General features: G+C 33.6%; 2 protein-coding genes across 12 annotated transcripts in view; both read left to right on the plus strand.

The window, feature by feature from the left end:
• The window catches only part of RhoGAP100F (Rho GTPase activating protein at 100F), a 109,944-nt gene extending 99,565 nt beyond the window's left edge, over positions 1 to 10,379 (plus strand). For all 4 annotated transcript variants that reach the window (XM_087359536.1, XM_087359539.1, XM_087359537.1 and 1 more), the window contains one exon: positions 382 to 10,379. The gene's annotated coding sequence lies outside the window, so the exon portion shown is untranslated. The remainder of the gene's footprint in view (positions 1 to 381) is intronic.
• Positions 10,380 to 12,174: 1,795 nt separating this feature from the next.
• The window catches only part of Rfx (regulatory transcription factor Rfx), a 45,609-nt gene continuing 39,999 nt past the window's right edge, over positions 12,175 to 17,784 (plus strand). For 3 of the 8 annotated variants that reach the window (XM_087359527.1, XM_087359531.1, XM_087359532.1), the window contains exons 1-2: positions 12,177 to 12,781; positions 13,313 to 13,556. In XM_087359527.1, the coding sequence (XP_087215653.1) occupies positions 13,529 to 13,556 (28 nt within the window). In that variant the 5' untranslated portion in view covers positions 12,177 to 12,781; positions 13,313 to 13,528. Of the gene's footprint in view, positions 12,782 to 13,312; positions 13,557 to 16,423; positions 17,072 to 17,784 lie in introns of those variants that run through there. The other 5 variants (XM_087359535.1, XM_087359528.1, XM_087359529.1 and 2 more) reach the window with 5 other exon arrangements.

Genomic DNA, 17,784 nt, shown 5'->3' on the forward strand with positions numbered 1-17,784 from the left:
TAAATGCCAGAGAAACGTACCGTCTCGATCTTCGGGGCTGACGATGGAGACAGTACGTTTCCCTGAATCGTTGGCGTCTGCCAAGTCTTCATGGTGCCAAAACCCAGAAGTACATCATCAAGATTTAGATTGTTCTTGAATCTTTAAAAATTATTACACACAGAAATTAAATTTTAATGAGGAAAAACTTTAAATCTTGGTACATAAAATGCAGATTCTCTATGTGTTTGCAGTCATTATTTTATTTATATTATCTTTTTGCGTGAGATTTTATTCCTTCGGTAAGAATGTAAAATTCTTTTAGTCTGCTTCCTCGTTTGCTAAATTACCCGCATTTATGGATTTATATATAAATGACAGAATTTGTAACACTGTTTACAGCATTGTTCACAAACCGTATCATCAGAAAAGTGAGGAAAATCTACAGCCACTACCAAGAAGTCATCTTGGGTTTCATATTGGCAGCAAGACACTTCGGATCGAAGTCTTGTCGCAACGTAGTGATATACTTGAGGTATCATATGAAGATGGAAGATCATGAAATCAGTGCACAATATACCTCATCCTATAACTCTTGTAATATAACTTGTTTAGTTTATCAATAAATTAATACGAAAAGTTATCTGCTATACAAACGAAAATGTAGGAAAAATTTTAAATATATTGTATGTCTGATTAGAAGTAATGAAAAGACGGTGATTAATGCTGCTATAGTACTTGTAAACAAATCACGAAGACATTTCTTATGTTAGAAATATGCTTTTTGTTATGTGTATCTGCAACGTAGTAGCTTAAGTGATAAGTTTCGTCTCTGTCGCTAGTGGAAAACTAATTACAGACTTGAAAGTAAAATGGTTGTTACCTTTCAACTAACAAATTGCTGTAGTTGAAGTCATTTTTCAAAACAAGGAAATTCAGTGGGCTTATTGACGGAAGGAAGTGCCTTGGGTCGGACAACTTAGGTTGGGATTCGAAGCTTGATACGGAAATGGAGGTCAGGCAGTACCTATGTATGAAGAATTGGTTGTTAAAAAATATGGCTTAGATTTTAAATACTGTTGTAGGCAATAATGTTATTGAAAATATCTGCAGTGGCATTGCGAATGGTAGAGAGTTTGTTGACATCCATAGCAAAAAGCACAAACATAAGACGAACAAAAAGGCATTCAAGGAACTTACATGTGGAAGGACATCAAAGCCTCACGCAGACAATCCGTAACCAAAAAAGTATTATGTACGTACTTTTATAAGTTTCAGAGGCTTTAGTTGTGTTGAAAATTTACCAAAAGAATTGATGTAAACTGTCATGGTGGTACACCTGCAGATTGTTGGAAAGTTAAAGAGGAATAGCGTGTCGAAGTGAAAAATATCCGTGACATCTGTTCTTATTATAAAGCAGGTTGAAAGGTTGAAATACGTTTAATAAGAACTGATTCTAAGCAATAAAACAATTATGTCGTTGTGAATAGTGCACAAAGTGGGGTTAGTGATGCTAGATAATCCTACTGAGAATGTCAGCATTTGCTTCAAGGTTACTGCAGTTTAATATTGGAGTGTTAAGACCATAAAATACCCAAATACTTACGAGATGAAACAACTAAAAATTTCTGGTCATGTAGGTTGGCTTTCTAAATACACATGTCTTCACAAAGTTTGTGGAAGTACTAATTTAAATATCCATCTTCAAATTTTCCTCTCAGCTGTCTTCTACTCGCTGCAACGTAGCACAGCCTATAACCAGTGTGTGTTTTAAATTAAACAAGGAATTGTAAAATATAAAATAAATTTAAAATTTGAAATCATCTGTACATAATGATGCTATCAATAAAATGTTCTTTGTACATTCATTCTTTTAAATTTCTTTGTAAATTCATGTCTGTTCCCTTTTAGTTTATTTTTTCTAATTTGAGTAAATTTTGTTCTATTTTTATATGAACATATTTTATTTATTTATCAGTTTTTGGTCTTTATTACTAGTTAATACAAAAGACTTTTTTCTCAAAACACTGAAGACTTCATATTACGTCTTACTGACGGTCATGCGTTGTTTGGTTAAATATGGTATTACTATAGACTCTTAAATGTCTACAGATAATTTAAATGCACTCAAAATTGGCTGATCATAATATTAAAACAGTGAAAGGAGTAAATTATAAGTGTGTTTCTACTGTGCTATTGAATGTAGTAAATAGTTTCTATAAGTTGTCTTTAAAACATTTTTTCTTCGAAAGAACTGTGTAATAAGCCTGCCCTGTCAGTGACTTGAAAGTTGTTTCATCTTGTATTAAATTCATGTTTAAAAATGCTATGTGTTTGATGGGAATTTGAAGAAGATAGTGTGTAAACTACCTGCTTATGTAGCGAGGTTCATATGCAACATCACTGCCATAATTAAGACATCTTCAGTACTGGTCCAGAATAGATAACAGAAATAAATGAACAAACTTTGTTAAATACAACTTCCAACTTAGACTGCATGTTAATAGTAACAAAACTATTTTAATGGTTCAATGCAGATCATGTGCTAAGTTATGGTCCTTTGGACAAGCTCATAATATTTTGGACTGATTTTATTATTTGAAATACAATACCATATTTATGGTTAAAGATTCAGTTCCTAATCTGAGGAGAGTTTTATTCAGTAGAAATAAATATCTTCCTGTTTACGATCCGTAAACAGAATTTGAGACTTTAGGTGCTCATATCAGTGAAGATGTTGATTGTGATCTTCTGACTTATGATGCCGTGGGGTCGGATTGGTGGTTACCAACGTTTCAGAACGTATTACCTCTACCTTTAACTTTGCCCTGAATATGGTAATATATTCCTCTGTAACATTGGTAACCCACGAGTATACGTGGTATCACGACCCAAACAGAATTGTTCTTGTGTAAAATATACTCGTAATATTGCTCATTGCTGTGTGAACGTAAATTTACACATTATTCACGTGTGTACGTAAGTTTGCTATATATCTTTCCGTTCACATGATAAGTTTTAGATATATGTTCTTTTTTTGAAATCTCATGATTATTATATATTATTATAATCTAATATACTGGTATAGCACTTATAGCCAATCCATTCACGTCACTCTGACATATTGATTTATACACTAACGAGGAGAGGTGATTAAGGTTATAATACCTTAGCTCTGTTCATTTCATTACCAAGCATCATGGTGTAGCATCTTAGATTTACATTCATTGAGAACATATTTAGTTTGAATCTTCTAGGTACCGACTATCATGTCTGAGTATTTCTGTGGATTTTCTTCGTCTCTGTAAGCGTATTCTGCGAAATTGGTCATGATTGCGTCATTACCAATTCTGCTCAATTTATGATCGTATCCAATTTCATTTGATACTACATAACCTTTGCAGTTGAAACAATGTCTTTAAGTAACCTAGGAACTAATCAGTTCATTCCATTGATAGAAACATAGTTGTTGGCCTTTATATTAAAAAGTGTACTTCTGTACATATTTTACTTTCAAGGAAAAAGGTTTCTTCGAGGATAGAGTGTTCATGTTGAAGATGGCTTCTTCTGGGTTGTTGCGCCGTGTAGTCTGGTAGAAGTTTAACGACGTTTCTGAAACGTCGGTAAACTTCTACCAGACTACACGGCGCAATAACCAAGAAGGCAACCATTTTCAGACTCATCACCATGAAAATCTCAAATTGTGCAGTGTTTTCATGTTAACCATCTTAGTCTGGCTAACACTTTGGAATACAAAAAATTAAAATTCTTCTGTCTTACATTTATTTTTTAGTGGTACTTTATATACAGAAATACCAGAGTCAGTTAGATAAAGTGTACTTTGTATTTGATTATTCGCATAAGCTCATTATTGAGTAAGTTAATGATGAGCAAGATGAGGTTATTAAGTGCCAACACACATCTCCAATTTCATCAGTCATATACATAAATGATATGCTTGTATTTCCCAGAATCTCACATAAATTTCTTATTTTACTGTATTAAAATCGTCTGTCTAATCTATGAATAAAATGTAAATTAATGTATTGAATCTCATTCTTTTCTAATTCTTTGCAATAGATATGCTTCTGTCAGACTCCATTCATTCACTAATTAATATACAGCGCGCCTAATACATTTTTTTACTAATTTTTTCCTTGTATTTTTAAGGGGCTGCTGATTAAGTCACTTAAGTGCTTTTAACATTTTCTTCAGTCATCTCTTGAAGTCAAAAACATCAAGGTGAAATTATATTTGTGTTATATTCTCTAGTCTTCTATACTATAATAACTGAACTCAACTGCGTAAAAATTAATAAGCAAGTCTGAAGAATTTATTCATATAAAAAATTGCTAAAATACAGTTAATTTATGCTAATAATTTAATACATGCAGTTTAAAATGTAATAAAATCAATTTTGCCAACTAATAAATTGATTTATGTATCAGTTCATCTGATGCCCATACTGCTAATGTTTCATATTTGGGAGTTTAGCTGGGACTGGTAAAGTACAGTTCATTAAACCCTAATCTAAGAAATAATTTATGTTTTCTTTGTCTCATACATATATTAAAAATTCAAATAGAGTAAGTATCATTGCTGTGCAGTCCCTGAAAATTTACATAAGATAAATATTATGATACATTATGCTTAATATAATATAATTAGTTACCTGCATGAAACCGAGCTGCATATGTACTGGATGGTATTATGTAATATTTGTTGATGAATTTATCAATATTTCTTACTGTTTTTGTTTTTAATCTAATTAACGTTTCCGTCTTGAATACATGAATAAATGGCCACGTCTCTGCATTGAACCATATAAATGTCATATTCTAACTTACACCCTCCCACACCAGACTTCCAAATGTTAATATATATAAGTATGAAATATTATATGAAACGTAATATATTCCTGTGCATAAATTTTGTTGGGATGACAATTTTAAATGCAGCCAAAGAGATGATCAAGTCATAAAATATTAAATGTCTGCATGTATATGATAATACAGTATTAGAATATTGAATACAATATTATTAGTTGCAAACTTTTGAGGACTAAAAGAATGTGGAAACAGATTTTATCCTACAAAGTTAACAGTTCTACAATCCAAAACTTGGTTTTCCTCTAACTCATCTTCCGCTACAGTAGTCAGTATATCAAGACTATTGACAGAAATATGTAGTATGATTAAGTGAGGGGCATGCTAATACAAAATGGTGCTAAATTAACCAAGAGCATTTGCCTAGTATTGTAATGAAATATGTACATCTTGTTTTATGTATTGTGAGTGCTGATATTTCAAAGAATATATGTGATTTATAGTATAATTATTCTTCACTTCCATCATTGAGTCATATTTAACATCATTTAAAAATAAATTACTTTATACTCGCTGGTAATTATAAAACCTCGATTTTTGTTATAAATATATTTATATCATAATGGACTTGTTTAAAAAAATACGTAAACTTGTACATTAACACTGACTGCAGAAAGGGCTTCAGAAATGCACTTGCCCAGTCTCCACTCAATATTAAAAGAATGTTATGGACTCACTACCTGACCTTAGAACATGGTAGTCTACACCTATCAGCCATTTTATATGAAAACAACCATTTTGTCATACCTTAAGTTTTAGATTGTTTCTAACACAGGTTTTAAAATAAAACATTTATTTGTTTATTTGCAAAGTACTGATTATAGTAGAAAAAAACTTGATTTAAGAAAAAAATATAATAAGTGTCATAAAAAATATTTCAGGTGTTTTAAAACAAACATGCATACACACCACTCATAATTTAAAACTGTTATATACCTTTTGATTTTATTTAGCTATTGTTCCCATAATTCAGATGTGATCCCAAAAGGGTAACAATTTCTGCTAGACCAATTTTATGAGTACCCTTTTTCAATTTTATGTATCCATAACTTTGAAATAAATTTATATTTGAAAATTAGTTTTCATTTACAAAACAGAACTTCTAATATGATGTTGGAAATAAAGAATAATTTCAAGACCAATGTGTAAAAGTATATGATGTGTGTGAGTGTATTAAGAATGTAATTTTTTTTTTCTGTTGCGTTTATTATCAGAAGACAAGGCCACTTCTGGTAAAACAATTTCTTACTTCCAAGTGAAAAGGTCTACATGTGTTCATGTATGTAAGATGAGGCACAAGATCTTATTTAGAGAATAATTTGCGGAATGTGTGTTATAATCAAAATATGAACAGAATACAGTAATTAATATTGCACTTTATCGTATGGACAAGGTAAATCTACTTGTTTTTATTTGCGTTGAAGAGAGTGGATGACAAATCACGTGTTGAAAACATATGCTAATGTAGGCAAACGAGACATTCATATGTAATAAACACGAAAGTTATAGTGAATGGTGTAAATGTTTTCGCACCACAAAAAAAACTTCGTTCATTTTTATCACTGCCCTAAATTAGAGCTTTAAAAGATGACATTCCAAGGACAGAAGCAGAGTAAGAAAATGAAGATTCAGCTCTTTAAGGACTAGAACATTTTTAAAAGAATTGTGTATCTGATTTTTTGCACTACGTTTAGTGTTGATGGAATATGTGTTTTAAAATGAGCAAGCATTTTACAGTATACTAGCTGCATAGGAATTTATTGGAGTTGATGCAAATGTAGTCAAAAGAAGGCAGCTTCAATGTAAAAATTGTATGTTTATATCTGACTCTATTAACCAAAAAAAGAAAACGCAAAAAAAGGCATCAGCTTTTAATTCGTTTGGTGAGAAGTGGAACTTTTGACCTATCATTGATTGATGCTGTCGTAACGCAGTCTGAGCCCACAAACTGCAGAGAATTGTATAACTTTCATGACGTAGATTATAATTCTATTGTTCATGGTTAGGTTACATTGAAGTGAACTACAATATAATCAAATGTTTGGTTTTATGAAGGACCTTGGTTGTCTGTGTGCGTTACTGGAACAGATTTCATAATCTTTATTGTAGGAATGTGCTGCCAATTTGTTAACATTGAGCTTATTCCAACAAAATATATTTTCCAATACAGCAATTACTCATACATATCGTACAAGACGAGCTACAGTTTGTTCGGTATAGTGTCTCAACCGTATTTACAGGTCCCCTCCACATTTTGGCATTTGTGCGGACGGGCGATATGTATCAACTTTTGAACGTATTGATATTTCAGTATTGGTGTATCGCCTGTATCGTTTTATATTTTCTGTGCTGATAACGGAGGGTTCGGATAACTAGCCAAAAATTAACGATGGGCTCGTGAGCACCTCTGAGGCTCCTGCCTGAGGTTTAAATACCCTGCTACAATGTTACCAACCAGATTTTGAGTCCATAGTTTAATGATTTAGTGGTATGCTTCTGTAATGCATGGCCAGTTGAACCACATGCATTACTGACAAAGGTTAAAATCACTTGATAATCGTGTCCTTATGTGATAAATGTATCTTTATAATTAAAACCACTTGACTCTGATTATCAAGTTAGTAATTACTTAGGTTTAATAAATTAAATTATTTGTCTGTTTTATAACTGAGAACAAAATCAACAGTAAAATATTTTGTTCCAGTTTTTATTTTGACTTTGGTTGAATTTACTTCTAGATCAGGATATTTCATTGCTGATACGAGACCTTAAATTGTCTCTTTCTTTTTTATGCATAATTTCAAGAGTAAAGGGGTACCAAGCATTTCCCATTTGTGTTGGGGTTATGAAATGATACTAATCACACTGAAAATGGTGGCATCATAATTACTGTGTGTTTATAGCACAACAATTCAGCCATACGATGCCACAAATTAGGAGTTGTAGATTCTTCTAGGTCGTGTTATTTTTAATTTAAAATTGTTTAAATTAATTTTAATAGATTAATTTTTAGCAAACACATCGCAGTGTAATGTGCAGTCTTTTGCCTTAAGTATGAGAATTTTGTTCATTTATGTTAATGTAATTAAATTATATATTATCCAGCTTTTTATTCTTTTAATTGTCGATCTAAATTTAAGGAATAGTATGTATATTAGCACATAAAAGTATGAAATGAAAATCTTCACTATATTCATCGATGCAAAAATCTTAAAAACACGAATATCGTTAAAAACGTTCCGGGGGTATCTCATCACACTGAGGTTAACTATCCACTTTGGTTGGCGTTTTGTGGGCCCAGACATTTTAAGATGAAGTGTCATACGGTGAATGGTCTGTATTCCTATACGTACTTGGTCACAATCGGAACAGAAATCAAAAGTTGGATATACTGTCCTAATGGATTATGATTGAGTTGGTATTTACATATGTGCAGCAAAATCTTCTGTTTCCAGAATAGAAACATCTATGAGATGTGGTGTCTTCACTTGTGTAAGTGTTATTAACTGTAGTCATCACAGATTTGTATGTGAAGCTTTCGATGTGCATGTTATTATTTGTTTTTGTTTCATTTTGTGTGTCGCTGATATCAAAAAAAAAATTTCTTCATATGCACAATGATAATAACACAAAGTTACAAAGAAAATTGTAAAATATTCTACTGTTTGTTTGTTGTAATAATTGTAGTACCATATGGAAATGAATGAACATGGTGTAACTTGATAACAGGTGTCATCAAAATCCATGATTAATTCCTAATTTAATGTTATAAAGCTTTATTAACATTATGTGCACATATCATGAGTAGAGAATTTATGTGATCATTTGGGATGAGGAATAATATTAACTGTGTACTATTTAGTGGCGTATATTAGGTCTCAACTGAAACCCCTTGGCAGTTTAAAGCCTCTGATTGTGCATGGTGTGCATCGCTGTAAAATTATGTATAGATTATTTTGTTGTACCATAGTTCTGTCACATGTGCACATTACCCTGGCCACTGTAATATGCACACATCTTACAGATGATTTCATAGAAACTGTTGAACAATGAAATGTATATTCTTTAGGGGAACAAATTATTGTAAAAATGATAAACATCAGATTTTTATTATTACAATAAGAAGGAACTGAAAATTAGAATATTTGTGTTTTGACCTTGGTAAAAAAAAAATATTTTTCTTTAATTAAGGTGAGCAGTCTTTAACATGCTCGTGTTTGTCCATTTCACATGTGCTTTATAAGCGTTTTGTCCATCTGCTTATGTGACCACTAATCCGTGAGTTGCTTCCATGTGAATATGCTAAAACAGATGTTTTTCATTTGGAAATCATGTTTTTAGGGATTATTTTTATATTTTATTATCTTTCCTAAGTGTGAAAAGCAAAAATGATAAAATCTAACTGCCAATGGGTTAAAAAAATACAAGGAAACTGTTTAATTTGTTGGACTTAATTTATCTTGGTTTGGTATTTTAATTGTACCAACATCTGTAAGAAGTAACGTGGCTATGGAAGTCAAATAGGGATCACTTGTCACTAATCTTCATAAGATTCTGTATAAGTTGCTCACTTAAATTTTCTTGGAGGTGGGATTCATGTGTAATATATTTAAAAGATTTGAATCAGATACATTAATCATGTAGGTTGTGCATTTTAATTGAAAACATTTATGCTGTTGTCATCTTCAATATAATTAGTACAGATTCTTATGGAGGTTAGAAGCATATTGCAGCTTTCATGACTGTTGATTAATGATTCCGAAACAGTTGTTCGCCTATACTTAATTAGTCTGTATATTTGGATAAATATGCTCTGGTCTGTGCCATTTTCTACTTTCTTATGTATCCTTCTAAGTTGTATATGTGACGAAGGGAAAACGCTACTTCAGAATAGAAAGGATGTACTAATTATATTGTTGTATAGGTGAAAAATACTATAGATATTGTACAGAAATATGGTGATGCATAGTTGTTATAATGACATAAATGCATTTAAAATGAATGGCTGTTCATGATTGAAAATATTAAATTTATTATCATAACCAAAACATTAAATTTGAGTCGTGCACTCCCAAATAAAGTAGTTCCACAGCTCGTAATCATACTGTCAGTTATCTGTATAATTTTTATGGAAGAAAAGAATGCCATAAATAGAAGATATATTTATATCAGAATTTTGTTAAGTGCTGTGTCTCAATTTGTTCTTCGTATCCACAAACTGTCAAAAACAGTATTTTTATTTGCCTCGCACATTACACGATCAATTCGTGAACAGCCCAAATTATCTCTATATTATTACATTACTAGATTTGTTACATTAAACAAAGAAAATATAATGTTGATTATAATCAATATTATAATCAAAATTAAATTTACTTGAATGTGGTGGAAGCTGATAGTCCATGTTATAAATAAATAAAGAAACTGCCGCTAACATCCTTTTCATGGAGGGAAGTAAAGTGATATGTAAAAAGCCATTGTACTTGTTAACATAATGAATTTTACCTTCCCTGACTTAGTGTTTATTGGTACCGTATCTGATATTATGTATTAATTTAATTTCCTCCCTTGCAGATGTTTCTGTATTTTCAACACTACACTTCCATAAAGATATAAGCTTACATCAAGACAAGCAGGGCATTAGCCTTAGAATTTGATCCCGTGAAATCTCTTTTTGGATTTTATCCTGCTCTTGGTGTGCATAATGTTCTACTTCCAGACCATCGGCAGTGAGTTTCAGTCAATACAGGCCCCCACTTATATATTATTCTAAAAGGATGAAATTCTCCTACAAGTAATGAATCTCCTCTTCATAGATCACAGACCTGCAAGATTTGGTAAGTAACATATTCACTCATAGACCAATTTGGTAAAGAACGTTATATTTATATTGTGGCACATGGGAAAGAAAATAAAATGGTGAGATAAAATAGTTAATTTCGTAATGAATGTCTTAATTTATACAAGCCACTTAAAATCGTCAGGATAGAGAACTGTGGGTTGTATCTGTAGTTAGATAATGATGAAAAATACATACAAAATTTTTATGGGGAAATATCTAAAAAAATACTAACTCAAAAGAGTTGAAAGATAACAGGAAGTTGTACCAAACAGAAGTAGGTTCTGGTCGTCATGGCTGCATGACTTGCTGTTATCTAAAAGGCCCGAGTTCGAAATCAGGTAGGTGCTTTCTGATTTTCCTCTTCGTTACTAGGCACTGAACGTTTCCCTGTTAGAAACTATCCGAGGCGTCAAGTTGGCAGCTCATCTCCATCCATCTAGTGCGGAAGTTATGAATTTATAATTGTCTGATGATCTTTCACTGATCATTATTTGCATTTATTAGATATGGCGGTTCTCTCATTAGAACTTCTGCTTCATGTTCGTCACGTTCTATGTTTGAATACTGGTGTGGAGGGAAGTTACAACTATGTAAGTTTTTGTGGTTTTCTTCAACCGCGCAGGCAAATTCCACAGTTCACGAAGATAGACCTTGGCCGCTTTCTCGCATGTGCTAAAAATCAATGTCGTTTGAAAAAAAAATCAAATTTGAATTTGTCGTGTTTTTATGATGAAAATTATATTTTACTACAACATTAAATAATTAAACGCAGGAGTTAAATACTGCTTTAACCTCAGAAGTTGGAACAAAAGTCGTGTGGTTTGTACTCCTGCTTTGCTTGTGGGAAGTCTGGGATTCAAATCTCGACCCGGAGATCGGTGTGCTGACTGAAGTTTTCCTCAGTTCCTCCAGGTAAATGCCGGAATAGTACATTAAATTTTGCCCCTTTCCAATTCATTATTCACTATCATGTTCTCATTTGACGACTGAGCTACAGAATGCGTTGTTAAACGATAAATGTGATTGGTTTTATTGTTAAGGACAGGGCATTCAGTGATTGTCCTATAACATTGATTTTATTTTTTGAAATCAACGGAAAAGATTGCTTTCAGGGCAAATGTGTGTTATCCAAAACTAAGAATTTGCCGCCCCGATAAAATCTTCATTTATGCGCCGGCTCTGTTACGATTTCATTATATCCGAAATGCCGAAGGCATTGTGCGCAAATACTCCTATTAATATTAGTACTATTTCTGAGATAATGGTTCGGTTTTCATACCAACATTCTCAGAAGTGTGGTTCGTATTTTTGTAAGAGTTTACTATATATGTTAAATGTGGTGCTTTAATAGCCCTTTGGCATGGAAAGTTATTCTTTATTTCGAAAAACCTGTGAATAAGCCGCGGAATATTGCTGTTCCAAAGTAGGTGAAATGGTTAGTCTTTACATCAAAGATCCTTTGCATGTAGGGATATCACCCTACCCCCAAAAAAACATAGATCGTGGTTAGGCAGACTTTGTGCCGGGAAGAGTATTTTAATCGTTTTAAAACGAACTTGTATTTGTGATCCATTGAAACTAGAACAAATATGAATTATGTACGTTATAGAACAGTGCTGATAAGTACTCATAAACATTCATAGGTACATATTCATACGCGTTGTAATCAGTTAGCAACTGATGCCGTAGCCATAGACACCGAAGCCGCCATCAGTCAACAACAAAGAAGGTGAATATTTCTTCACGTCTATTTTTTCCCATAATGTGTGGTTTAAGCATGCTTCCGCGTTTGTGTGTCTACGCTGTCGTGTTCGTCACGTGTATCTGTGTGGTAATTATGTGTGATTGATGTTAACCTCTTCAGTTTATGAAGGTATACAGAAGAACCACTGTGCGATGTAATACCAAGATGGCGATGTTGTTTTAGTAACTGGCATTGTTTTTATACGAATTTCCTTCGTATCGCCTACGATTTTCGTTTTGGATGTTTATGTATCAAGGTGATGTGATAGTTTATATAAAAACATTCTGGGTGCAAAGAAGGTGACCATCGCATTGGCACGAAAGGGGAGAGGTAAGTATCCGAACTTCGTCTGGGGCGAACACTATTGACGTTTCTCGCAATTATATATATGTAATGTAATTTGTCTATAACAATGTGGCTGTTACATGCGTTATGTGTAATTTCGCAAGGCCTAGTTTCCAAAAATATAAGTGGTATTCAGTTGAAAGGTTATGTTATAGCAATGGTACCATGTACAGTTTGGTTTCTTTTGTAAAATCTTACTAGATATCAAGTTTATTGGTAAAGGAAAATGTTTAGTGTGGTGCTTCATAATTTGTGTGCTTTACCAAAATTATTATGGTGATGAAATAAGGACAGTGAAATATAAGGGTCATGTAGCATGGACTGAAGAGGTGGGAGTTGTATTTTTGCTAGCAACCAGATAGGTTGAAAGGTCTTTATAAAGTCTTAGCTGTAAATGGGAGGATAATATCATTTGTACTTTTCTTATCATTCTTCACCATCTATATAATTACAGGAAAGGAGGATGCGTAATTGAACATGTAGATGGAATTTAGTTAAGTTATATGTCTTGTGCAGGGATTATGGTGGTATGGACATACAAAATGTAGGATGGGGCAAAGATAGCCAGAACAACTAACATGGGCCATGAATGAGGTAGGCCATAAACAGGATGAAGATGACTGTAATCTGGGGTGTTGCGCCCTGTAGTCTGCTGCCTCTGTCATCATAGTGATGAATATATTTCTACTAGATTGCATGGTACATTTACCCAGAAGATAGCCATTTTCATGCATGGTTCTGTGTGAACTTGAAATCTCATGTAAGTATGGAGTTTAGATTATTGTTTTTCAGGTTTTGGTGCCATGTAAACTGGTAGGTAATTAATAACAGTTTAGAGTTACATTTGTAACAATCTAGTACTCATTACCCAGTAGACCATGATCTAAGTTTTTACTGCTGTGAAAACTGAAATCTTATAAATATAAAGTGATGAGAAAGAATTTTATTTGCATTGATGGAAAGAAAAAATTTAAGGTAGTGTGATCTGGAATTGTTGATAGTTGTGGGGTATGATGAGAATGAGGAATGGTTAGAAATGGGAAAATACAAAATAATATTACAAGGCTTTCTTTTCTTTAGTAATAGTGAACTTATTTTGAACTGTACATTAAAGAATGTTGATTTTAAGTTGAGTATTTTGTTTCATAGGGAGTGAGTGGTGGTTGGGAAGGGGAGAGAGATAGGAAGAAATCATCTTTTGAAGTTTCTTGTGGCAAGAATTATTGAATGATGATGTTTGTTAAAGTTCTGATGGGGTTAAGCAGTTTTACAGTTATAGATATATGTAGTGGAGTTTGTTATGAAAGGAAGCTGGGAGAGTCGAATATTTGGACTTGGATTGGATGGAAAACTGTGCATGCGTATCAGTATACCTGTATACTCGGTTGTTGTTATCTGTTAGTTCGTTCAGTTATCCACACACATTAACCTAACCTAACCTAACCTATTTTTTAAGCGATGTGTCCCAATAACCCACAAGTACCCTTTATGTAACACATTCTTGGAGTTGAAGTAAGTTATGCAAGTAATACAGTTCTTGAAAGTAGAATGTTGTAAATGCCCAAGCATTTGAACTGCTAAATGATTTTAGTGTCTCTGCTTAATATTGTTTTAGTTAAGTTGAGAACAGTGGTGTGGGTGGGTCAGTAAGATGCGTGATGTAAATGAAAAATGTATACAATATCAGTAACTACCTTTATGCATTCAAACAACATTTTGGACATAGAAGCTTAAGGGAAGAGAACTACTTTGGAGACATTGGCATTGATGGGAGGATAATATTAAAATGGGTATTGTCGAATATGTGTGGAAGTGTGACTGTCTAGGTTCATGTGGGTCGAGGTAGGGTCAAGTGGTGTTTTTTTTAAACATGGTAATGAACTTTAATGTTCAGTGAAAACCAGATATTTCTTGATCACGTTTTCAAGTAGCATGCTGTACTGTGGAGCTCGTTACAGGATCAAATAATTTTATCATGGTTTTTATTCTGTCTTATATTTACATGTAACTCATTCGAGTAAGATAAAGCAGTTATAAACAGCTTTAATATTATGATATTGGCATTGCTTATTGTCCATCCAATTTTGTAATTTTTATACAGTATGGAAGGGAGAGGTATTTGAGCAGTTTTTTATATGTCTTTTGAAAACAGGTATGCAAAATTAATGGAAAGTTGCAAAATAATCAAAGTTTATAATCCTGTAACTTTTAGTTAAATGTGAATGTGTTTGTATGTTCGTTGCTGTTATTGTACTTATTGAACATTCTGCCTACTTTCTCTGAAACACGTGAATTTGAATTCTAGGATAATTTTTTATCCATTTTAAATAATGCAATACCAGTTGTTTGTATGAGGACACTTTTTTAAAAAAATATTTGTTGTGAGTTTCGTGCCATTCATATTTTGTTTTTGATATAGAGGAACCAAAAACAGATTTGTTAAACACGTTTTGGTGTAGACATCATTACTAAATTTAATGAAAATGTGACAAGTAGTTCTGAGCATTAGGTATGTGATCATACTGGAATGACTTCCCCATAATGCATTCATTTTATTCATAATGTAGCATTGCGTCTCCCAAGTTCCATGTCTTCATTGGTTATGTGTATGCATTCTTTGTGAACCAACCATTTCTTTAATTTCACAATTGACGCGTAAGATTCATATACCTGAAATAATAACATATTAAAGTATAAAATGCACAAATTTATGGTGTTTGTTTTTTAATACATTTGAATCACAGAGGTTTTTACTGCATCCATCATCAGGGATATTGCGCTGTGTAGTCTCGTAGAAATTGACACGTTTCAGAGGTGTTTACTGCCTCCATCACCAGGGCAATGACTGTCTTCTGGGATGTTACACCGAGTAGTTTTATGGGAATTGACCGACGTTTCAGAGGTGCTTACTGCAGAAACTCTTGTCATGTTATCGATCATTACCTTTCAAACTGAAGACCGATTTTACAGTCTTTCTGCACAATTTTCTTTGAAGTTAATAAACCAGGTATGTCGATCGAGGAGACAATAAATGTAATCAGAATTTTAGCGAGCACGTCATAGAAAGTAACATCACTTTGCAGTCCAGTGGTAATTAAGTGTACCACCTGCATTAACAATCACTAACTACATTTTATCCACAGATTGTATTTATGAGTTTCGTATGATTCTCAATGTAAACAACTATTATTTCCATAAACAACTTGAACCATTTTATCTTTGTAATGGTGAAGTGTAGTGTTTTCTTTGCGGTAGGGACTGAATATTTTTAAATAATATGTAGATGGGCTTCGGCGTCAAAGGTGTCTTAGGTAAATACGTTGTGAGCATTGGAGATGGAACAGGCGGAAGACCTTGTCAGGATGGTTAGACGAATCTTACTACCTCGCCTTCGCCTACTTGTTGGTGAGTAACGTAATATCTGTATGAACTAGTTGTTTGATGGTCATTCTTTTTTGATAATTGATGGCCAAGGGGCGTGTCCACGCCCTCTCTCCCACTTCTCCAAGAACTCTCACCGACATGGAGTGTCCCTGTAGGCATGTCTAGAATTTCTGTCCCTTTCTTCGTCAGTGTACTCCATCCCTCTCACATGTATTGATTGATTTAGTAGTCTATCTCAGAGCGTGGAGGGGATGAGGGTTGGAAAAGGCTGTGTGGTTGTGTCCAATGCAGTGTTTACACACAGAAATAGGAAGATGGGTTGGGGACAGATAGTGTCGGACATTTATCGTAATATTCAGTCTAGTAAAGAGAGTATGTATATTCCGTCCCATTTTTATCTCAGGTGATTTTGATGTAGGAATATGGCCTGGAGTCTATAGAGCACTTGGTTGTTGTACGTGACAGTGGAGAAATAACGCAGAAATGTGACTTACCGCGCACGTTCGTGTAGGTTCGATTTTGGGCCGACGAGCCAGCCGTTACTACCTGTTGTTCATTTTGTTCTCGTACGCACGTATGTAGATAGTTTTTTAAGTAATGTTATACGCGGATAGGTTACAGCGTCGAATTTCAGTATGGTTGTAACTGGGCATTGTCAGAGGCTTTATCTACATTGGACGAGGGAAACATCTAAAGTAGCTAGTGGATTCCGATCTGACATTCAAACCTGGGCCCCCATGAACAACTTTATCCCGTTTGTTTTATGTCGAAATGTTATCCAGGATATATTACCGCGTAGTACCTTAATGCAATGATTACACACTACACATCCATTCCCCCAGAGCAGTGGACTCATGGCAAGAGGAAGGCCTCAGTACTAGCAGTGTTCAGGTGAATTTATTATAATCGATGTTACAACTTTGTAACGAAAAACATGTTAGTGTTATTTCCCCCTATCACAACTATGAACCAACTACGGAATTGTGGTGAAAATTTGTGTGAACTGTTGTTATCCATTGGCAGGTCATCCTGTAATTGTACAATTTAATTTCTTGCCATAATTAACATCAACATGGCGGAAGTACGGAAGTTTGAGGTGGGAATGTGCCTTCGCTTAATTAAGGTTTATGAAATTGTAATAGATCTCTAAAAAAATATGTAGGTTTGGTATCGGTATAGATTACAAACACACAGATATTAAATCATACATTTTTATGTATGTTGAAACTTACATATACAACGACATTTGTAAAACTTTGTGGTTATGTCTGACAACTTTAAGGTAGACGGAATATTAATGATCTCCCCTGTGCGTAATTTAACGATACATGAAGGCATATGGTGGGAATGGTAATACGGCTCCACACAATCTTGCCAGTAAATGGAGGTGAGTGGTCATTTTCACACCCCAGTTACTATATGGCTGGGGGAAGACCTCCCCTGGCCTCCAAGAAAAATCTGGATGTTGCAGTTAAAAGAAAAAGCCTTAACCCCCTCCAGAAATCGAACCCTGGTCACCCACACCAATCTGTTAATAAAATAAGCTACTAGGACCTATTCCACGACAACTGAAGAAAAAGAAGGTGTTTGGATGGAGAAAAATC

Source organism: Zootermopsis nevadensis, unplaced genomic scaffold, assembly GCF_977971745.1.
Source record: "Zootermopsis nevadensis isolate Lab colony 2312 unplaced genomic scaffold, Znev_1.0 Znev_ptg000031l, whole genome shotgun sequence".
NCBI lineage: Eukaryota > Metazoa > Arthropoda > Insecta > Blattodea > Termopsidae > Zootermopsis > Zootermopsis nevadensis.